General features: G+C 35.7%; 3 protein-coding genes across 10 annotated transcripts; 1 reads left to right on the top strand and 2 right to left on the bottom strand.

Moving 5' to 3' along the window:
* Nucleotides 1-2,236: 2,236 nt before the first annotated feature.
* LOC134535982 (N-alpha-acetyltransferase 40) lies at nt 2,237-9,387 on the bottom strand. Of its 6 annotated transcripts, none has more exons than XM_063375456.1 (6): nt 9,281-9,387; nt 7,783-7,881; nt 6,664-6,809; nt 5,896-6,054; nt 5,023-5,181; nt 2,237-2,512 (listed from the first exon to the last, which is right to left on the bottom strand). In XM_063375456.1, the coding sequence occupies exons 2-6, from the start codon at nt 7,783-7,785 to the stop codon at nt 2,386-2,388; spliced, it is 594 nt and encodes a 197-aa protein (XP_063231526.1). In that variant the 5' UTR covers nt 7,786-7,881; nt 9,281-9,387; the 3' UTR covers nt 2,237-2,385. The 6 variants fall into 6 exon arrangements, with proteins under 6 accessions (XP_063231526.1, XP_063231527.1, XP_063231525.1 ...); XM_063375457.1 differs by having other exon boundaries at nt 7,783-7,878; nt 9,281-9,328; XM_063375455.1 differs by having other exon boundaries at nt 2,237-2,491; nt 7,783-7,878; nt 9,102-9,324.
* Nucleotides 9,388-9,461: 74 nt separating this feature from the next.
* Nucleotides 9,462-14,607, top strand: LOC134535983 (uncharacterized). Of its 2 annotated transcripts, XM_063375458.1 has the most exons (5): nt 9,462-9,547; nt 9,636-9,771; nt 11,402-11,558; nt 13,644-13,804; nt 13,893-14,607. In XM_063375458.1, the coding sequence occupies exons 2-5, from the start codon at nt 9,636-9,638 to the stop codon at nt 14,096-14,098; spliced, it is 660 nt and encodes a 219-aa protein (XP_063231528.1). In that variant the 5' UTR covers nt 9,462-9,547; the 3' UTR covers nt 14,099-14,607. The 2 variants fall into 2 exon arrangements, with proteins under 2 accessions (XP_063231528.1, XP_063231529.1); XM_063375459.1 differs by having other exon boundaries at nt 9,484-10,578.
* LOC134535981 (uncharacterized) lies at nt 14,380-17,845 on the bottom strand. 2 transcript variants are annotated; one of them, XM_063375451.1, is made up of 5 exons: nt 17,392-17,845; nt 17,069-17,303; nt 15,862-15,941; nt 15,444-15,764; nt 14,380-15,066 (listed from the first exon to the last, which is right to left on the bottom strand). In XM_063375451.1, the coding sequence occupies exons 1-5, from the start codon at nt 17,694-17,696 to the stop codon at nt 14,745-14,747; spliced, it is 1,263 nt and encodes a 420-aa protein (XP_063231521.1). In that variant the 5' UTR covers nt 17,697-17,845; the 3' UTR covers nt 14,380-14,744. The 2 variants fall into 2 exon arrangements, with proteins under 2 accessions (XP_063231521.1, XP_063231519.1); XM_063375449.1 differs by having other exon boundaries at nt 14,745-15,066; nt 17,069-17,790.
* Between the last annotated feature and the right edge of the window lie 5,787 nt (nt 17,846-23,632).

The raw sequence follows: 23,632 nt of genomic DNA on the forward strand, positions 1-23,632 counted from the left end.
AATGTACATACACAATAAAAAAAATCTGTTAAGAAGTTTCCTAAGAGACTTAAAAACTAAAAATTCTTAATCAGAAAATCTTCTTAGAAGAGTCAAATCAATGATCAAATAAGTGCATATAAAAATCAAGGAAAACAGTTAAATTTTTTTATTATTATTTTAGTGTGGTTTGACTGCCAACTAAACAGACCATTGCCACTGAAAAAAAAAAAAAAAGACACATGAAAATATGTTTGATACCAAAACATTAACTTTATTAAAAAAATCTGTGCGATGGCTGGCATGGTAAATCCCAAATAGTCAACCAGCCATCTCTCTGAGGAAGCTGCAATTGACACAAACCCCATAAACACACATACAAACAGTTAATGCTTAAATTACCTAACATAAGAAAGAACTTACAAAGACAAAATAATTCTTGTTATAATCTGACCTAATTTTAAAATAAAACAGAGACAAATGTAAAAAAAAAAAAACACGCATGGCTGCCACATGCAGTAGAAGCAAGACTTCACAGATAGAGGGTTCGGAAATTTGTAGGGTACAAAAATATTTGAAACACATTTAATTATGCATATACAAAACATCTGTATTTACTAGTATCCATGACTTCAGTGGAATCTAAGAGTGAAATAAATGGTTTTCATCTTAACTAAAATACTAAACATATTTATTTTTTATCCAAATTTATCTCAAAATCTAACAAAAAATTTAGTTTGTTGCTGACAAGGCTCAATTTTCCATTTCACCTGTGTTTATTTTAGCACAGATTGCACATCCTCATAGGTATTCCAGGTATTTAAAAAATTTGCATCCCTTGCTGGCTGTTTAATATAATAATATGCAATGTTCTTGTGTGTTATGGATGCATGAAAAACTGGCAGCTGCGCACATTAATACGCGGTGTGCACAAATAGTTCCAGACGTGGCTTCCTCTATGGAAGTGTAAATCAAGATGGCACCTCAGTGGGTTTGTGTTTCGGAAACCTCGTGCCGGACCTCTGGTTTCGTTACAAATATTGCATCTTTCGAAACACTGGCCAGAAGGCAAAGTGGGAAGACAGGTCAAGCAGGAACAATCTTATACCTAATTCAATATGCAACATTTCACTTGAGACTAATTTGGTACTAAATACACAAAGCCTTTTAAATTTCCAATTTTTTTTTTTTTACTTAGATACAAAGAAAATTTATTTAAGAAGAGTTTTCAAAATACGTAACAGCCACGTTCAGTTCTGTGCCTGTGGTACACATTCAATATTAAAACAAATACTATTACAGCATACAACACTGTGTCTCTTTTGTAGAGGGAACTTTACAATTTATCAGGGTTAGTTTCCGTGTGATGGCCGTGCTATCAACGTTCCGAGGGGGCTGCCCACGGGCTTGTACCTGCAGGTACACAAACAGAGCTACCAGCTCCCGCTCCGAGAGTGCGTGCCCCACCGAACGAACACACACTTTGACGAGTCGCCGCGGCCTGAAGGATGTCCAACTGCAATAACGCTCAGCTGGCCGCCGCGATCTGGCCGCATAGCGTGCAGGAGCTGTACATCTGCACATCTACGTTATGTTTCTTACCCCCCCCCCCCCCAACCATGGCATGAGCATGTTATAATTACATTTTAATTCATTCAAAGAGACGTGTTAAGTATGTTATAGAATGAATAAAAGTATTCCAGATGGCAAGAAAAGTTATGAGAAATATGATACAAACGGCAAATATACATTTGCACGCTTTTGAAATGCATTGTTTGAATTATATGAAATATAGAGGCCAAAAAAAATGTCAACCAAAACAAAATAAGTTGAAAGTTATTTTATTTAAGCTGACCTACTACTGCCTGATACATATTTTGATCTGTATGACATTAAAAAAATATTTTTCTATTTTAAAAAAATATGCACAAACACAGGTCTATAAACAACAAATACCATATCCAACCCTGTTTAAAATGTGTTACAACTGAAATGCATGTGAATAAAAAATATTATCTGTGATCTGTGCAAATTCTATTTTCATGCATGTTGAGAGTTTACCTTCCTACCTACCTATATGATAGGTTTATTCACTCAAAGTCAGCTAAGACGAAAACAACAGCTTTCGTTGGAAATGAAAGTATTTTCACTGTAGTTCACTAACAGCGCTTAAGACAGCACTGCTAATGCCATGTGTGTTACTAACTGTAAAGAAGTTTCACTTACGTATATAAAGAAGAAGAAAAAAACAATAAAAAAGACTTACAAAAATGTGTTTAATAAATATTATCAAGTTGAATAAAAACTAAAAATATACACTATACACAGTCTCCGCACCCAAACATCACCAGCGATCAAAGTTTCTGCCCAATGTCTCTTTGTCTTTGCACATGGTTTGTTTCACACTTACGAAAACTTGAGCTTGCCACGCTTCCTGTTCTTTTTGCTGAGTATCAAATAGTCGCGCTGTCCATCAGTCTCCTCCCGAGGTGATGTGTCGTCCAGGGTGTAGCTGTCGGGGCCACACGACACACTTCCTGACAGGTAACTCAGTAACATCGCAGCCGGATGTACTCTTATTCACCAAGGCTAACAAGTGCTACTATACACAACATACAATCATGTTCCTACGTTACCATCGCACTGGAAACAGATTCTCTAAAATAAACAATTTTGATTTAACAGATTTTTATGGACGTATGCAACTGCTGGTTTTCAGTGTACGTCATAGAGAAACCACAAGAATAGACAAGAAAGATGAATATATAAACACACAGAAAAAAAAAAAGAAGCCAAAATCAGCTGATGTCAAACGTGTGAATGCATAGACAGCACAGAGAATTAATTCCATGCAAGGAATTAATCGGAAAAAAATACCATGGTACAGACGAACACTAATTCCTTCAACGGATGGCGTATGTTCATTAGTGTTTTAAATCAATCTTCCCCATTGCACAAATCATTCAAGGAACAATGATTTTGCATGAACTTAATGGCGTATTATTGGGGCTGGAAAAATTATCATCTTGCTATAGATGCTATTTTTTTGCTAATTTACAATTTAGAAGCTTTTTTTTTAATTTCTAACATAAATACAAGTTTCATATAATTTCTTAAATCAAAGCTTTTTTTATTTGGCTATTTATTTTAAACTGATATTCATTTGTAAAAATATTCTTAAAGATAAATATTTTTTTAAAGTTTTAAAAATTTTACAAAATGTATTTTTCACACTATGCAGAAAAAAAAACCTGTCTTGAGGACTTTATGTGACCCGATTCATCTTATTTTCGTACTTTGCAGTCTGTCAAGGACACATGCGCATGTATATTTCAATTTACATATGTCTGTGCTTACAAGCACTTCAGTTAAATAAACAAACTCATAACACAGATTTTCTCACCTCACATACAAAACGTGTAGACTAGAAATATGAAATATGTTGACCAGAAATATGAAAACTAAACAGATTGCACTCTTCTCTTGCAGACTACAGCAATACTACAGGTACGTTACACCTGTACCACATGGTGATTTTCTGGTAATTATTGTTCCCTAAACTAATTTTTTTGAACAGCATGATTCATGATATTGCCATGTCTCTGTGATTCAGCCGAGTTACATTTATTCTAAATAACTTAATGTTTGCTGGCATATTGCATGCACTATAAGTTTTTTCAGTAGAATCATTTAAATAATTTCTTTGTGATTTTGATCTAAAAAGAAATTTTTAAAAAATATTTTTGTTCAAAACTGAAATAGAGGGTTTTGTACAAATATTAATTTAAAAAACATTTAGAATATAAATATTAAGTATTAAATAAGTTGCATTTTTAATGTTAAATTCACATTAATTAATGCTAATTTATTAAATAATATATGCTTTTTTTTTTTTTTTTTCTCAAATAGATGCTAATTTTTCCAGCTCCCACTCGTCGACATTGCCGAGGTCATCAGAGACGACAAGGATGGAGCACTGACTGCACAAATGGGCGGAGGAAACGGGAGTGTCCTGACAAAACCCACTGGCTCACGGCAACATCCGCCACATTTCAAACTTGCGAAGAATTCCGGTTTTAACCCACTGGGAATCGAACCTGGGTCACCTTGGTGGGATACGAGTGATCCAACCGCCAATCACGGCCCTAGGCTTTGCAGAGCCCTGATATTTTGGAGAGGGGTCTTACCAGGAAAAGGATGGAAGGGTCTCCAAGGAACATTTGAAAAATGAACTCTTCAAAACAAATCTAAGTTAAATTTTGATGTTGGTTCTACTCATCTTGAGAAATTTTGTATTCTTATTGAAATTCAAATAAAATATGTTTATGTTATACTTTGAAAACGGGTCTACAAATTAACAACAAACATTTGACGTGACAGGTGCATTTTAGCAATAAAAGGGGTGGCGCGGGGCCCTGGGCAGTATCGGGCTTGTCTGGCCCTGGAGTTGCCTCTGCTGACTGTTCAACCAACATGGCCCCAATTTTTGCTGATATTAGTGACATCACCACAAATAGGTTACATAAATGAATGAATGAATGTACCTACGTATGCTGACTGAATAAATTAACAAATGAAGTATTATGCCTTAGAATTCCTATGTCGTGTCAGGTTCATCACTTGCAATTTTCTGTTAAAATTTTTTGTTGAATACAGTTTTCTAACCCCTCGAACCAAGTCGCATGATTCGAGAGATCAGGAAGCCAGACCGGACAAATTACTGAAACAGGATTTTAAAGATGAACGAGTCTTGAAAAAAGGAGTTCAAAGGGTGAGGGTTTAATAATCTCGTCGATAATGAAATCAGAAACACATGAGGAATAAACGGCAGGCAGAAAGATGGAACACTAACAGAATGTATTAGAGGGGGAAACTGGAGAAATTGAGAGAAACCCCACCCAGCTCATGGTAACATTTCTCACTAGAAAAAAAAAAACTGCCCCACTGGACTGGGAATGGAGCCTGATCGCCTCGAGAGAAGGCTCATCACACTAGTAGTGAATCCTGCAAGTCTGGGACAGTGGCAACGGGAACGGCACTCACCGGAGGGCGGTGAAGAACGCGACGGCGGGCGGGTTGAGCTTCAGCACCGTGAGGACCACCTTCTTCATACGGAGAGAGAACGCCATCCGCTCCAGGGCCCGCAACATGAACTGTCCGAGCCCCTTCCTGCGCACTGCCCCATCCAGCTGCAGCTCGTAGCTGGGGGCAACCGACCCTCCTCTCAGCGGGCAGCGGGCTCGGGGCTCATGGCTCGCGGGTGGTCGTAAAACATTAGCCACAGCTTTGCGGTACAGATCTACAAGACCCTGCTTTGGATACTTGTGTACAATTCCAGTGGCTCAGTGTAAATATTATGACACTGATGATAACTTAACGTGAAATAAATACTCATTTCTTTCCAGAAGATTGTTCACAAACAACAGACTAAAACGTCAATTGTTAATCCACAAGTTATGTTTTGCTGTGCCAGTAATTTGGATATATAATTAAAAGAAGTAATTATAACAAGAAATATCCGAGTTCCTGCTGACGAGGTATGATCCGGCAGAACAGGGTCCACATCAAGAGTTATCAGATGCAAGAGGTTACGGAAAGAAAAATGACGTTGTTGTAACAAAAGGAATAAATGGATGGACAACCCACCGGCTCGATGTAATGTCCGTAAAGATTTTTCACTAGCAAAAATCTGGCTTCGCCCCTGTTGGGAATCAAACCTGGATCCGCCTTGATTGGACTCCGCTAACCGAGCCCCGCGGGCAAACATCTTTGCACAAACTGCACAGCCGCCTCGGGGACTCTGCACTGCCCTAGTCCGGGCTTATGCTTAAATATCCCTTACCTGTAGCATTATTAATGTATACAGAATTAATCACGAGCAGTTTAATAAAAATTACAATGTCAACCAGCAATTACCAGTAAAGTACTTCATCTCCGTAGTCAACATCAAATCGGAAGTGTGAAAATGCTACTAGTTGGTTGTCGCTGGCAGTTGCTGTAAGATACCAAGCCATCTCATCAGTCATTTCATCTCTCTTTGCCTTCTCATTCCAGCCCCACTCACACTGCTCGTACCTGCCGGAAGAAAACCAAACCAAACATTTTAGAACCTTATATACCAGTAATCAAATATAAAGAGACTGGTGTAATGGAACAAATATGTCAGGTTTATTAACAAGGAAACATTTCTTAAAACAGTACATTTATGCATATTTTTGTATCAGCAGCCAATTAGAAAACTTAAAACATTTTTTTTAAAGAATAAAAAAATATAATTTAAAGGCCCTGATTGTATTTAAAAGATACGCAAAATCTTAACTCTCTGATCAAAGCACCACATCAAGTCACACCTAGAATATTTGGTTTTTGTCATTTGAATAGTTGGGCTGAACAAAAACATGAAAATCTCTACGAAGAACAAGAAAATGAGGAACCACACCAAAAGAAAAGTATTAAAAACACATGCCTTGTATTTAATGACCAAAGAGTTAAAAATAAAAAATAAACAGACCCACAGCATGAAACAACTAAAAACAATACAAACAGAGCATTTGAATGATATTAATGTTACCAGCACACAATACATTTGCATTAAAGTCTACACGCCATACAAACACTGGAGACTAACATTTAAATATCTAAGGGATCAAACACAGAAATATAACTTAATTCATGAACACTTACAAGTTTTGCATGTTTCGCTTCAACAGCTCAAATGCCCAATCCAAAGTTGCCTGCGGTAAGAGTGACGCCTTCTTGCACTCTAGATGAAACACCAAGCCATCACTTTCATACTTCCGGAGATCCACAAATGCAGCCATAGGATCAGCCTGAAACACACAATTACCATGTACCAAATGCTGAATCTCCACTGTACAGATATTTAAACAGAACACACTAACAACATTACAAAATTTAACCCTGCTAACCAGGGTCATTGATAAGGGGTGCAGTGGGGAGCAGGCACCAGAGAGGACTAGTTAAATTCTGAGATTTTTTTTAGTGCACTCTGAGAGAAGCACGGAATTACAAGTATATTACTAATAGAATGCATCGGAAAGCTTACAAATTATGCAACATGCAAATCACATTTACAGTTATGGCACTGGAATGTTTACAGACTTTAGATTTTTGATGTGTAACATCTTAGCTCACGGTATACAGCATTTGTTAGGAGTAATTTCTTGAATGGAACAGAAGTCGCAAGGATCGGAAATGTGTGACCACGGTGCTGCCATATGTGGTGGATCGCGCGAACTGAAGTTCACAAAGCCAAAGGGAAACTTTACAGCATTAACCATTTGGTTAATTTTGACAGATGGGCAGTGTTTTAATACATTTCCTTGACAAAAATCATGTCAAAAGCCGGGGTTCAGAATTTTTTTCAAGTCTTTTTTGCTTTTATCAGAGCAGTTTCATCATTAAGTTTAATATTTCGTTCTGAAAATAAAATGATTCGATAGTTGACGTAGCTGCTCCGGCAGCCAATTCTAGTGGCGGGTGCAAAAACAGTGTGATTCGCATCAAAAAAGTAGTTGAAAATAATTTTTGCATATATTTATCACTCTCTGCTTTATTTTAAAGAATTCTTAGTTAAATTTTGTGTCAAAATTTTATATTATAAGCGTATTGCAACATGAGAACACATGAATTTGCTCATTACCAAGATTAGATGTTACACAACTTTTTTTTTAACTTCAACTTTTGTGTGTTGGGGAGGAGGCCCATCAAAATTATTTGCCCGCAGGCCCTTGGTTTCTCTTGATGGCCCTGCTGCTAAATATAACTTAACTGATGTCGTACCATTTGATTAGCTTTCGCAACCAACTTTTGCGCTGCTGTCAAGCCAGAGTCATTAAGTTTTTTCTTCAGTCTCTTCAGTTTAGTCCTTTTTGGCCTCTGCTGTAAATAGAAAACAGTCGGGAATCAGTAATACAATTCTCTTTTATGATAGAATTAATTCTTAAACTAACGAACATGTAGGGCAATATGAGTTAAATTAGAGAAAAATTAAAAACCAAATTTTTTTTCACACTTTTATATTATATTAAATATACCAAAATGTTGCCTAACTTGTAACTAACATTTCAGCATATTTTAAATTACATTACGTAATACAAAATTTTACCCATCTTACGCTTCAAACTTAAATTGAGGTTTACTAAGCTTTATATTTAAACTATGTTATAGTAGCATAGATATTTAGGTAGCACATTAATGTACCTACCTACCTGGGCACAGTGGTGTAGCCAGAATTTGTGTATGGGGGGTGTTAAGAAGCATGGGCCCCCCGTATTAAAGTGGGGGGGCCGGGGATCCTCCCCCGGGAAAATTTGGATTTTAAGGTGTAAAATAGTGCTATTTTAGCAGTTTTCGGTACTTAAATTTAAATATTGTAATGGTAAAAATTGTATTAATTTTAATATGAAATTTGTTTGAGTGATGAATAAGAAATTAATTAAAGATTTGGTGCTAAGAGGGTGGTCTGAACCCCTCCCCCCCTCCCCCCTGGCTATGCCCCTGCCTGGGCACACATACAGTGTGCAGAGTTACGGACAACCAAGTGATTTAAAAATTGCTCAAGATATCAGTGGTGTCTGTTTACGATAAGAATTAAGTATATGCTGAGGATGGATGAGTAGTTCCATTTTCGTATTTTGTTTTTAAACTGTATTTTTATAGGGGAGAAAATTACTGAAATGCGTGTTTCGAGAACAATTTTTAGGAATGAAACACTTGGTACAGATTTTTTAAAACACAAAGGGTCTTGCCTTAAACCTTTATCTTAGTTTTCAAGCCCTCCCTTATCAATGACAACACCTGCCTACCTGCAGTGTTTTATCCTTCGTTCACCACCCTGTGGTATATAATTATATTTTACTAAACAAACACATTTAAACGTGTTTTCATTTTTCTATTTACGAGAGGACACTTTGAAAAATTTAATTTCAGATAATCAACAGCGTTTCATAAGAAATAAGTTAATTCCAGAAAATATAGGTAAGATGATATACTGCTAACAGAACTACAGTCATAATTCTACAAATAGCAAGGAAATTCGCTAAATAATTGACCAACTAAGTTTATAGACATAAGAATGAAAATTGAAAAAGTAACTTAACCGCCATTTTTGATGTTTTCCAAAACAATCTCCCGGTTCCCTCGTGGAAACCTCAACCTCAGTCCTCAAACCTTTGTAAAACTGTGAGATAGAACCAACGGATAGAACGCATACAAACTGCGTAGTGTTTGAAATTTCGTTATTTGTATTGTATGATACGAAAGATTTTCACTATATTACCTTAAGCGCACTTCACAATAGCGCGGCGCGGCGCGATGCGATGCGGTGTGACGTCATTCGATACTGACCAATCATGGTTAACATCGCTCGCGACGAGAGAGAGCTCGCGACGCTAGCACAAGCGACAAGGCTGCCTTGCCGCGGCGGGCGATGTCGCTGATGACGTAAAAGTAAACAGCCAATCAGAAGCAAGAATTCGGAGAATAATATCAGTTGTTAGTAAACAAAAGATTTAAATACAAGGTACTGGTAATCGGTATCTGGAAAGTAAGTATAATGTTACGTTACTGATAAGTCAAAACATATTTATGAATATATAGTTTTAAAAATAGTGGCCTTTTTGTTTGATTTTAAGATGAGTCTCGAAGAACGCCTGATCTTAGAAGTTGAAATGAGGCGGTGCCTGTATGATGTAACCAACACAGGTTACATGAACCAAATGGAGAAAAATAACGCCTGGGCAGAGATATCTGCAATTGTGGGTATCCCAGGTATGTCACTTGTAGCATATTTTAGTGGTTGAGAATGAAAGGGGAATGTAGTTGGGTAAAAGTTCCGTATTGCGTATCCAGGTGTCTCGAGATAAACCTATGAGCCTAATGGCATGATCTTGTACACCTGATCCTGTGGTACATGATGCTTATTTCTTTTAGCAGTAGGGAGGTGCTGCTAAAAAAAACATGTACCACAGGATGGGGTGTACAGGGCCATGCCATCAGGATCATACCATCAGGATTACAGGGTTAACTTGGATACGCAATACGAACTTTTACTTCTGTACTGCTGGTGAATCGCAATTACAAACGTTCAACGTTCATCAGTGGTTATTCTGATTATTACGGAAATTTATAACTTAAGTCAGTTTCAAAAATTTTCTGGGTCAATGGAACTTCTCGATGCCAGATTTCTTATTAGTTGAAAAAACCGGAGGGGAAATTAATGACGTCATATTAGTAGGACAAAGGGGTTGGTATAAAATATGGAAGTTATAGAGTTGGTAAAACTGGAGGTACGTAATTGTTTTACTCTATGCGTGTTTGTTTGTGATGTTAGGGGTAGTTTTGGAAGTTAAAGCGGGAGTGGGGTATTGTAGTAGTTTGAAATATGTGTATTTAATACTTACAGTTGAAGGAAATAGTGTGCTTTACCAATGCAAAATTTCTTATTGTTGGTATCACTGTGGGCGTTAAAATGTTCAACGATTGGTATCAATGTAGTTGTGAATTAAGACGGGTGGCAGTTAAGTTGTCATGGTGTATGGTATGTTATGAAGGGTAAATGTGAAAGAAAAAAGACAGGTGAGTGGAAATAATTGTTTGATAGAGGAGGGAATATTGGGATGGGAGTGGTGGTTAGGAAGAGAGTGCGACGTTTTAGTAGTAGTGACAGTAGTGTGGTTAGTGTGGAGATAGAAGTAAAAAAAAACCAGAAGAAAAGATTAGAGAATGTTTGTCGTGATGGGAGATAGGTTAGAGAACGGTAGTTGATAGGTGAAGGAGTGTGTTAGGAGGTGGAAATGATGAAGAATTAGAGTAATTTGTAGAACTGAAAACCTTGTAGTATCAAGGATATAACTAGAATTTTAGAAAATGTGTGTAGATGGGGAAGCAGTAAAAGCGAGAAGTGAATATTTTTGTGTGGTATCGAGAAGTACACTTGAATGGGTAGGATTAATGTGAATTTCACGATACCACGGAAATTGTGTGGTATCAAGAAGTACAATTGAATAGGTAGGATTCAAGTGAACTTGGCGATACCGCAGAAATAATATTTGCGGTATCGAGAAGTTCACTTGAATGGGTAGGATTCAAGTGAAGTACATGATACCAGAAAAAAATATAATTATGGCAGTTGTAGTTAATGAGAAAATGTTCCCCGCCCAAAACCCCCACATATTCCCGCGCTTGTCCCATAAGAAAGTAGGGGTGGTAATGACGCAAGCAACGCCATATTGTTGTCGTCATTAATTATAGGCTGGTATCGGGTTGTTCAATTGTCCCAATTTTCGTATGTAAGACACCTGAAAATGTGGTATTGTATTGAATTGTATGTTGCAAATGTTAGTATATTTAATAGGCCTACATTTATTTTACTGAAAGTGTTCATTTCTTTTATTAACAGTTGATCTCTGCAGGAGTAAGTGGAAGAACCTGAGAGACACCTACAGGAGATTGAAAAGAGAGAAGACACGTAGCGGAGACGCGGGTGGTGTTAAGCCATCAAAATGGCCATTTTTGGAGCAACTTCAATTTTTAAATGCAACATTGGACATACCACGGTAAATATATGAGTCAAAGATCTAATATTTTCTTGTTTCTGCCAATGTTTTGATCCTGTATTATTGTAGACGTATTTACTTTAATTTATTTCCATGTTTCTTTCATTGAAGTCCGTATTCAATGATGGAAGGTTTTGTATAGGCTCCACTAGTAGCTTCCAACAGAATAACTTTGCAAAGCCTCCATGGCAGCAAGTATGGGTGTTTTTCTGGAATAACGTATTGCATGAGTATCATACAAAAAAAACAAGATTCAAGTGAACATCATTTATTATTAAAATAGTTCTTTCGTTTATTTGAAAACAATTATATTCACGAAAAATATTACGATTTTGCGTATTTTCATGTTTATGAACAATATTTTTTTCCAGCCTACATTTCTTGCTTGAAAAGTTAAATCTCTAATTAGGCACATTTGTTTGTTCAATTAAATTAATTTAATGTAGCATTTATTCCATCAAAATGTATTTTATAAATTTGTACACCAATTTTTATAATCATTATGAAACATAAAATTATACTGCGTAACGATTTTACAAAAATTGATGGAGAAAGCAAAGAAGTAAATTTCTGGCCTAGTGGCTTCTGGGAAATACTCTAGATATTTGCCAATGATTACTCCTTTAGCAAACTCTTAATTTTATGTTGTGTTGTTTATCTAATTATATTGGTGTGGGTTTAATTGGTGTGTGTTAATTTAAAGTTGCACAAAGTTGGGATTAGGATAACCTTTATTTTCACATTGAATAATTGTATATGTGTGTGTTATATATATATATATATATATATATATATATATATATATATATATATATATATATATATATATTCTTTCGAAGTGATTTTTAATCCTGGAATATGTATACAGTATTACGAATTATTGTGCATATATATAACCTACTGCTCATCCTGGTCCGGATGGCATGAAAACCCTAAAAAATGTTTCAACACTTTGTTTAAAATACAATTTGGACTATGCGGAAACACATAACTTACTAGTACTTGTACAATTAAAATCACAATTTAGGGATACATGTCATAATTCAAAAATTTAATTTTTTTTTTGCATTTTTCATGTACAATCACAAATTCAATTTTCACGAACACATGAACTTTATAGGTTGGAATGACACCCAAAGTGTAATTTAATTTAAATATAGTAAATTACATGCTCTATAAGCTATATCACACACAAAAGTAGACTTAAGCCTACCCACAACACATCGCGTAATTTTAATCCAAATATAATCCTACATCGCATAATTTTTCTTTATATGCACATACTAATAGTCCGGCCACTTGATTCTAAATTTATTCGATTACACTTATTTACATACGAAAACCCACATGAGATCACTTTTTATTGGCAACAGTTTTCATATAATGCATATTCCATATTGTATTTGCTTCAACATATGAATGGACAATGGGTGCATATTTTCCACCTTTTAAAACAATCCCTCCAAAATAAACTACCCATTTAAACACTAGGGGCACACTACTTAATTCTGATTGGTAAATTCCAAGGAAACTTCCATCGTGGAATACAGGCTTTATAAAGTAATTTGGTTTTTCCATATATCACAAGATGGTAGTATAATGTAAGTGTATTTTTGTTATATTATTTTGGCACCTGTGTCTAAGTACAGTTGCACTGCACTAAGAATAATTTCATTAACTGTAGTAAGCCCAGAAAAATTACAACTGATTTCGAAAGTGCATGCATGCTTTTCAATACAAATAGCTGAAAATTAGGTGAAAATACTATATCTTATGCACATCGGAACAGTAACTAACATTCATGCCAGTAAACCTGAAAAGTGAGTTGCGTTGTGAATAAAACATAAATGACAAGATAGGTACATGACAACAAAAATTACTGTTACGAAATATTGACTCTGGGCAAAAATCACTGAATTGTAGGTTAAATGAACGTACCCCCAATAACCCTTTGATTTTACATCCTGTGCTGGATGTCAAATGTAACCCCCATATGAAATCTATAAATCGTTAAATTAAAATTATACTTTCAGCAAAATATTTGTGTAAGATAAATTTTTTTTGTTGACTGATTTTTGTTATTAGCACCTCTTCCAACATCACATTGGAGATGCTGGAAGAGGCAATGGACTCGCCAGCAGTGATCTGCGAGGTGGAGTCATTCCAGCAGACTGAGGGAGAAGATGGCAGTGGCTCATCTGTTGCCTCGTCTTCTGCATTCCAAGGAGCCCCACCTTGTGCAAGTGGTACTTACAAGTGCACTAATGCTTTTTAAATTGCAGATCTGATTTGTTTGCATACTTGTAATTGGATAATTAATTTGTTTTATTTCAGGCAAGAAAAGAAAAGGTTATGATTACAAATTAGAAGTTTTAAAAGAGTTGCGTTCAACGAGGCCGGAGCCTGCAAAACAACACACGCAGTCAGAACTCTTTTGTATGAGTTTGGCCATAGAAATGAATGGCCTCACTGAAAAGAAAAGGAGGAAACTGCAGGCAGCAATCATGAATATGCTTGCAGACATTGACGATGATAATTAAATGTTGAAAACTAATTATCTTGTTTTTTTATTTAAATGAAATTCCTTCCGTTAAACTTGTATACGTGTTAAAAATATTATTTTCTAAACAGCATATTTTTATAAATAAATTATATTGACTGATATGTACTTCAAATGTTTATGATACTGCAGGTTTTTGTTTACAATATGTGAAGCACATTTCAGTGTTGGTTAAAAGAAATAATTCTCACAAAGGCATTTTTATTGTACTTGGATAGGAACCTATGTTGTTTGGCAACAGTAGTAAGACACAAGACATCATAAAGTGGAAGGATAATGTATTTCAACTTCACCATAAATAAAATGTTATTAGACTGATACCTTACAAAATAGTTGTGATGTGCAACAGAATGTGTTTTTATAGTAATTTAAATGTTGAAATTCACTGACTGCCACATACATTTCCTCAGGCAAGATAGAAGGAACAAATTAACATAAAACAATTTACTTAATTCTGAATAACACGTGAAAATACAGTAAGGTAGGGATCAACTGAGTTTACAATGTCACAAGTATCACTGAATTAGCAACATGCAAAGTGCATTAACTAAACTAATGGAAATAGGCTCTGTTATTTTGTACACATAAAGTAAGTAGTTTTGTTTCTCTCTGTAGCTATTTATAAACTACATGTTAGGCAGAACATTCCATTGCCAAGGTACGGCACCTTCTCCTGCAAAATATTCTTCAAAGGTGTTTCTCACTGTCACAGCATTAACAGCACGTTGATTTCTGGCAGATAGGGGCATGTTTTGCATGGCACCATATTGGGCATCTTCTCTCCAAGCACCTGGTCTGATCATCCCATCTGCATCTTCTTCATCGGCCATGCCTTGAGGGCAGTACCTATTGCGATTGTTGTGGTTCCCCTTCATTAACCAGTTATGCAGGCACACTGCAGCCTTTACACTAGTACAGACAGTACTCTGCTTGGTATGCATTGGTCGTCTGAAACAAATACACGAAATAATGCTCTTGTTAAGAGGAATCATGTAGTACAGCTGGAAGATATTTGCAACAAGTTGTTTCTCACAGGGTTGATTGAAAATAGAGTTATCCCATTCTCACTACAATTCCTGGTACTGTGCTATATCCTCCACATTTGGCACCTGTTTAGCAATGAAGATCTTTAATGTCAATACCCACCCAAATCTCTCTTCCCCGCCCCTTTTTTCTTTAAGTCTACACTGGCATCACTAATTCTCATTTAAAATTGTTTCCAGGAGTGGAAACCATTTTTTCCCTATGCTAAAATCAAAATGGTAACTGATCTAATCAAACAGAGCAAATTGATTTCACAAGAGACACCATAACTTATAGAATACCTGAACACTCTCCAACGATGTGACAAAATTCCAAATGCATTCTCTGATACACGTCTTGCCCGACTATGTCTGTAATTGTAAATCCTTTTTGAAGGCGTTAGCCTTCTGTCTGGGTAGGGTCGCATTATATTTTCCTTCAAAGGAAATGCAGCATCTGCAACTATGACAAATGGTGAAACTTTCTCACTGTTTGGCAGTGTTCTTGGAGGAGGTATGTGTAGCTGCCTGTTGTTCAGTGCTCTACCAAATCGACTGGCTGCAAATATGGCTCCATCACAGTGCCTGCCTGGAGCACCAATGTCAACAATGGTAAAGCAGTATCTGAAAACAATTTTTTTGTTGTCAGACAACACCAACAAAACCTCACTTTGTAAGCAGTTACTATAACTTTACTAAATAGTTGTATTATTCAGCTTACCTAGCATCACACAGTGCCAGAAGAACTATGATGTGTGCTGACTTGTAATTAAAAAATGCTGACCCTGAATTTGGTAATTTCTGGAATAAAAATCAATACTTTTAGTCACTATTGTTTCAGAAAATATTGTTACATCAATATGTGAATGCATATATATTTCTCATTTTATGTATTGGAAAATTTAATAATATTTTTAACATTTCATTTGTCATTTCATTGCTATAACTTTTGCCTCTTACACCAGCCCTCCTCCATTGCCCCAATGAAATTCTGCCTGTAACTCTTAACATACATGCAGGCCTACACAAGGGCACCCATACCTATGAGCTGAGTGGGGCCGTGAATCATACTATCAACTTTGTTGATCCCGACACAGGGGCGAAAACCCAAAGAATAGAGACACTTTGACGGGAGGTAAGGCAGAATGTACCTCGATATAGTCGGCGTATTCCTCATTACGTCGGGTATCCTTCGGAATTCACGTTCCGGCGCAAGTACTCCGAAGATCGGGAACGATTGCGCCATTTTTTGCTGGCAGCGAAACATTTATATCCGCCTCCTACATAGGTGAGTTTTTCAACGTTTTACATTTTATCATGAATGTTAAGTTAGGTAAATTTTGGTTAGGTTGGGTTAGGTCAGTTACAATAGGATCATGTGAGCACAATATGCTTGTTTTTCCCACTGCAGATTCAAATAAAATATGTGAAGGGTTATGTTGGGTTAGGTCAGTCGTAATATGTTAATATGTTTGTTTTTATTAATGAAAATGGTCGCAAATATACTATAATTGAACGAAAACAAGAACCAACATGGTGGCTGCCGCATCTACTGTAAGGGTTTGCAATGCTTTACAAAAACGTTAATATCTCAGAAACGAATACGAATTTCGGATAGGCGTTGTTTGCTAAAAATAGAGGAAGGTCTGTAGTATTTTTATTAAATGTTTTTATATTTTTAAAATTTTTTTCATTTGCCCCTCAACTTCATTAATTACCCCCCCCCCCCCCCCTTTCCCAACACTCCGCGGCTCTTAGAAAAGGGTAAGAAATTAGGTGTATTTGCAGATTTTGGGCAAATTTTCAGTCTTTAAAGGCATTTTTGATGGTCTGCCCCCCCCCCCCCCGCCCTCTACAAACTCTCATATGGGTGCCCTTGGGCCTACATTACAGTACTGAACTAAGATTTTATAAACTTTTATTTATACCTGAATGACACAGTGCTTTCCATCCAGTGTGCCTATGCAGTTTGGGTACTGCCAAAGTATTTTGAAATCTTCAGCTACTTTCAGCCAGTTTCCTTCATTTAATTCCATGAATACAAACGGTTTGAAGGCAATCCATATTGCTAGGGTTGTTTCCGCAATTATTTTAGAAACTGTTGAAAGGCCTACCCTGAATGAAAATGATATCGATGTGAAATCATTTCCCGATGCAAGGTACCTTAAAAAAAAAGGCAAATTCAAAACAATTACAAGAAGTGTATGTACTTACAAAAGCACAATATCTGCACTAGACATGCAAGTTATACCTTAGTGTCATCGCCAGTCTTTCTGCTGGGCTCAATGGTTGACGGCGAGAATTATTTTGTAGCATTGGACCAACAATATGCAGCAATGCATCAAATTGATTAGGAGACATCCTCATGAATACGAAATAGTTGTCATGGTCTCCTAATCGCATTTCTGAGATGAGATTGTGGTAGTCCCCTTGACCCAATCTATTTGCATTTGTGGGTCTTGTGTGCCATCTTCTATTATTATCATCATCAAGTAATAATAAACACAATAACACTCTCCGCCTGTGAACATTTACCGCATGGCGATTTCTATTCATGTCTTTTTTTGCCGATGCGTAGTTACAGTACACTTGCGCATATGAAATTACAGACAATACATTCAGTCATTCGAAAAGTTTGTTTATATTTACTTTTGTGTTATCACATGTCGCCGGCAGATGGCAGGCCGTTTCAACATTTTTTTTTTATTCGCCAGTCGTATCGCACCGCGCCGCGTCGCGCCATTGTGAAGTGTACAGCCAGCGGCTGAGCGTTACATCGCGAGCTACCGCTTCATCGCGTCGCCAGATCGCGCCGCGCCGCGCTATTGTGAAGAGCGCTTTAGGCATATTGAATTAATGAACATTAAACTGTTTCATGTAAACATTTGACTTTTTTTTACATCAGCTGATGCAGTGTTTCGAAAATAGAAATCAAAACGACGGCCGTAAACAAATATTACAATCCTAGTTAAAAGGCGTACGTTAAAAAATGGTGAATATAACAAGCAGTTTATAATAATGTACACGATATATTTACTAAAAATTTAATTTGTTTTATTGTGTTGTAAATGAAAATTATTTCTGGTAATCACAACAAAATATTTTACAGAAAATTTGTTTTTAATAAAGAACCTTTTGAAAAACTACATTGTTGTATTGTCTCTGGTCATTCAATAATATTTAATCAATTATTATAACGACGTACTTACGTAATCAAAATTTATTTTAAGCTATAAATTAAATATTTAAGTTCTTTGCGAAGTTAAAAAATCAAATTCGAAAAGTAAAAGAATGATTAAAAACTCGCAAATTCAAACAAATGTTTTCTTTAACTTCTTCTTTTGGTGAAAAATTGAAATACATATATAAAATACACATAAAAAAATATGAAAGTGTGTGTTTAAAACATAAAGTGCGGTTTCCTGCAGAATGCCGCCCAAAGCCGTCTGGTTAACCCACTTAAACCTGTACTATGGTTCGCACTCTAAATTTAATTTTTATCGATAGTACACACATATATGAAGTTCGTTATGTTCTTGCTATATTGAAGAAAGTTCGCGGGTTTAAAAAAAAAAAAACTTTTTGTTACAGACACCATGAAAATCACACTTTCGAAGCTGTTGAAGCTTCTGGTTAAACCTGTACGAGGGTTCACACTAGATTAATTTTTTATTGATAGTACACACATGTCTGAAGGACGCTATGTACTTGCTATATTTGAGAAAGTTCATAAAGTGGGTGTAAATTGCCGTAGTTGTGTGTGATGACTTAGGCTATTGTTGTTCTAAGCGACCGGATAGAGCTAACTTCAGCACAGTGGCGCTATCTTACAGCGTTACGCGATCAAGTCAGTGATAAACATAACTATATAGGTATAGGATTTGCCTTTAACTGTCGTTAGTCAATACGTTGTGTAGATGATATTAAATATTTAGTTTTATACAGGGAATATTAACATATGTTCTACCTTGAAATTCAATGTTACATTATATTAAAGAAAGCTGCGGTGTCTGAAAACTAAATGTACACAAATGCACGTGTCATTCGTGTTTACGTAATCTGACAGTTGTAAATCGATTTCGAGGACAATTTTAAATTTGAGTTCGATTCCAGCGGGGCCAAATACGCATGTATTGCTGGTTGAAAAAGTGGTGGGCTTTGCCTTGAAACTATTTTTTTTTTCTGGGGACTACCATTTTTTTGGGCTACTGTACTTACATCATTGCTCCATCTCACCATTTCACCTCTCATGTGTCCATCACATTCAACACTTATTGAAAATCAGTCAGCATCATCATTTGTCTACATGCACACACCAAGATATGATAAGGCCGGCAGCTGCACCAAAATAACATTTACTTAGGTATTCAGGACTGTAGTTGTATGAAACATAAAGGATTTGCCTTTTGGTGCATGGCACTTTTAGTAAGGGCTGCTGAAAGAATCTAGCAACCCAGAGGCAATAATATGTTTCTTGCCCCCTTCTTATTACTAATGTAAAAATTTTCAAAGACCACAATTTAAATAAAAAATTTTTAAGACTGCTTGTTATTATGGCCATAACTGTAAATATTACCTGGGATTTTACAGTCCTGCCTTCTTGTTGTCTCTGCTCTTAGCCTCAAAAGCAATCAGAAGAATAGGGATCACCAGCAGATGGTGCTTGTTGTCTTCTAGGAATGAAATGACGGGAACCACCCCTACTGGTAAACTCACAATTTAACTTACAATATGCAAAAAAAAAAAAAAAAAAAAAAAACAGATAATTGCACCAAACAAATACATACTATTAGGATAGTGACATAGTGTGTATTTAATTTGTCCATCAAAATAGCACACAATACAAACAAATAGCACTGGTTAATGCCCAGACACCAAAAATAGTCTTTTCACACAGGGATTGTCTTTCTGGATGCACTGGCCTCTGGAGCCAAAGAGACGGTGAAGACAAATTCGCCTCAAACAAAAATTAAAAAAGAATATTGATGTTAGGCATCAAATTTACATTTATTTTAAGACTCATCAATGAGGTCATTGGGAGACAGACAAAGACCATACAACCAATCAGGAGCGTACGCAGAATTTAATTTAGAGGGATGGTCAACTACTTTGCCCGCTGTTTGCTTTCAAATTCTTTCCATTTGTTGATGATAACAATAGTTTTTTTTAAGATTTCAGAAAGAGGGGAGGGGGAGAACTATATATCCTGTATCTCCCCCCCCCCCCTCCTTTTTTTGTATGGGGCCCTGCGAGCAATGTAAATTGGGTTTTTAACTGGTCACAGTCTTCTGCAAAAAACTATTGAAGCATTTGTCATAGGTGGTTTTGGGAGACAATGAAAAAACAAATTCAGGATAAACCAGAAAATGAAAATCAAAGTCTACTCAAAAGCAAGTTACGGATACTGAGAAGACTGATATCAAGAAGTATGGGAGGTCATCTTAAACAATAAAGACTCGGCAGTCATACTGAAGGCGCATTATGCTGTTCAAGTCAGGCTTCCCTGACTTTTCAGAATGTGGTCATCCTATTTATGTATGTGTTTCATTATGACATAGAACAGTGCTAAGCCAATAATAATAATAATAATAATAATAATAATAATAATAATATAGGGTATTTTTCCTTTTGCTATATTTTCTTTGCTAAGTCCTGATATGTGAAATTTTATTTGTTTGTATTTATTTTTGTAAAGACACATGCAATTTTTGTACGTGTAACATGTTGTGAACTTGCAGAACTACCATTGGAGCTACAGTTGGGTGGCCTGGGAGTAGTTTGGAGGGAGAAGAATGATGGAGGGGTGAAGCACTCATGCATTTTTCATTAGAAAGAGCCAATTTTACTCCCAATTAAACCCAAGCCATAGGGGTTTCATTCCTCCCAACATTCTCTTACACACAGTCAATTAAAGTTTCCAGCATTGTTGAGTTGTCAAACCCTGACCAACCACGTTAATACTGTTACGCAGAGAGGTTACTACTATCAAGCCATCTGCGTGGTAGAGCTGTGCGAATGTGACTTTTTCAATGCAAATCAAATGTGAATCAAATAATTGCAAATATTTACGAATAGCGAATAATTTGCGAATATTTTCTAATTAAGTTCTAAGTATAAATCTGAATAATTACAGTCAAAATTTGGCATATTATAAATTGTTGTTTAAAAGAGTAATGTTCTTTAGCTTTATATACATGTTTATTACTCAAGTAACATGTAAATTTTTATGTCGCTTCTAATGGTTTAGTAATAAAACACAATCAGTGATACAGAAATGTCGTCATCAAAAGCCAAGCCTACACCTTGCCATCAACATTACGTAAATTGCAGTGCAAAAAGACCAATTATTTTACATGTTCTGGATCCAGGCATTGCCTCTTGGAAGTGACATGTTCCCAGAAGCAGAAAAACAACGTTCTGAACTTCACTTCACTTCTTCTTCTGAAAATTAAAAACGGCAAAAAAGTTTATGAAAGTAAACAGATCTTCGATGTATCAGTTTTATTTTCCGCAATAAATAGTCAAGCAATTACCAATCAATATATCGAAGAGTTGTTTATTACAACTGCTCGTAAGCACGGTCAATATTCCGTTCTCAGAGTCTTTTGGAATCAAATGTGCCAAGGCAAAATAATTTTTAATGAATTTTGTTTATAGTGTCTTTTTAATTTTATCTAATTATTTACGTAACATTTTCGGTAGTTTAAAAAGCGATTGCGCTAGAGCAATTCTAGCAACACAATTCTCTGGCCATGGGCCGCTCTGCTGACCATAACCATAAACGGATACGTTTTCTTTTTTGCTGTAGCCATGATGGCAGCTGTGTTTACTTTTCTATCGTTAAAAAAAATTCTCTAGATTTTTATTAGTAAAATTAATAGAATGGTGACCAAAGAGTATGTGTGCATTAGTTTTTAAAGGTTATTATTGAAAGCTGATGCACTGGCATTGTTTTAAATAGTTCTACACTTTTATATGGCACATGGCTTGCCCAAATATTGTGCTAAGAACTGGATATAATAAATAAATTATGCTACACATCAAGTAAAGTTTGCAGTAAAATCGTAAGCATTTATGATAATTTTCACGCTACATTGGCTTTAACTTTTCTCAGTATGCCCATTTACCTAACCTAAAATTTGATGTAAGTAAAGGTCCACTTACAGTTTTTTTTTTCCATTAAGTCTCTCAGGAAAATGATTTCTCGAGGTTTGACATATTACGGTATTGTATCACACTTTTGTCAAACAAAAGTAATATTTTAATACATTTGAAAACTTTCGAATATTTTAAATTTTCAAATACCTAATTTAATTTCGAATGTGAATCAAATCAAATATTTGATTCGCACGAATATTTGCAATTTCAAGTATTTGCACACCCCTACTGCGTGGCCACAGTGAAGAAACTATGAACTAAAGTGTTCCAGTCAATCATTGTATTATCCAACAAAAAAAATTATTCTTCGCTTGTTAAGGTCACCAAGTTCAAAAACTGAAAGTTTGAATCAAATGTTTTCCACTAGTACTCTACAAATTTACTTCTCTTTTCAAGTTCTGAAGCAAAAAGATCAGGTGCAGGGGGGAGGGAGGAACCGATATCATCAAGCGAGTACTGCATTAAAAATGAATTTTCAAGGTACGTTTCTAATCTCTCGAACTGTTGAATAAACATAAGAGAAAATAACACAACTGGCCCTCTTTACCGTGAAATGCCATTGGCCGATAATGCGGGTGTATTTTACTGCAAAAAAAAAAAAAAAACAAACTTTAAATCACACTTTTACTGGTCTCTGCAATTTAAACAATTACCAAAATCTTTTGAATTTATTCAGAAGTGGAAGATAATTAAGTAGTCATCAATTGGACTTTATTTTACCAAAGCTTCACACACCCCTAGATACCAGATTAAATACCTATAAGTGACTTTATTTTATTTTGTCATTTAACAAATGATTCTGCTCAAAACAAATAGTATTACAATTAACTGTTAAAGTTAAAAACTTGTAACACTAGTTAATATAGAAAAATTGTTGCCTTTTGCCTATGAGTCCAAAATTGGCTTACAATCAACAGAATTGTCAAATTCAGGGTCCAAAGCATGGAATGTTTTTTTTTTTTTACTAATGGCCACAGAAACATGTTTAATTTCTCTAATTTTTAGATGTAAAGTATAACGTTGTTTTGGCTTAGAAAATATCCGAGTTAGCTACATTAAAAATACTGTAAAATTATGTGAACTGTTGATTAGGGTAGGTTAGCTACATTATAAATATTATAAAATAGTAAGGACGGTTGGATTAAGATAACTACGTTTTAAATTGGTAATTCCCAATCAACCCAATATTTTACAGTATATTTAATGTAGCTTACTTAACCAACAGTTCCCACTATTTTGAAGTATTTTAAATGTACTATAGAACTAATCGAACCAACCACCCACACTGTTTCAAAGTACATACATACATACCAATACTTAACCAAACCCAACAG

The sequence above is a fragment of the Bacillus rossius genome, chromosome 10 (genome assembly GCF_032445375.1).
Source record: "Bacillus rossius redtenbacheri isolate Brsri chromosome 10, Brsri_v3, whole genome shotgun sequence".
Lineage (NCBI taxonomy): Eukaryota > Metazoa > Arthropoda > Insecta > Phasmatodea > Bacillidae > Bacillus > Bacillus rossius.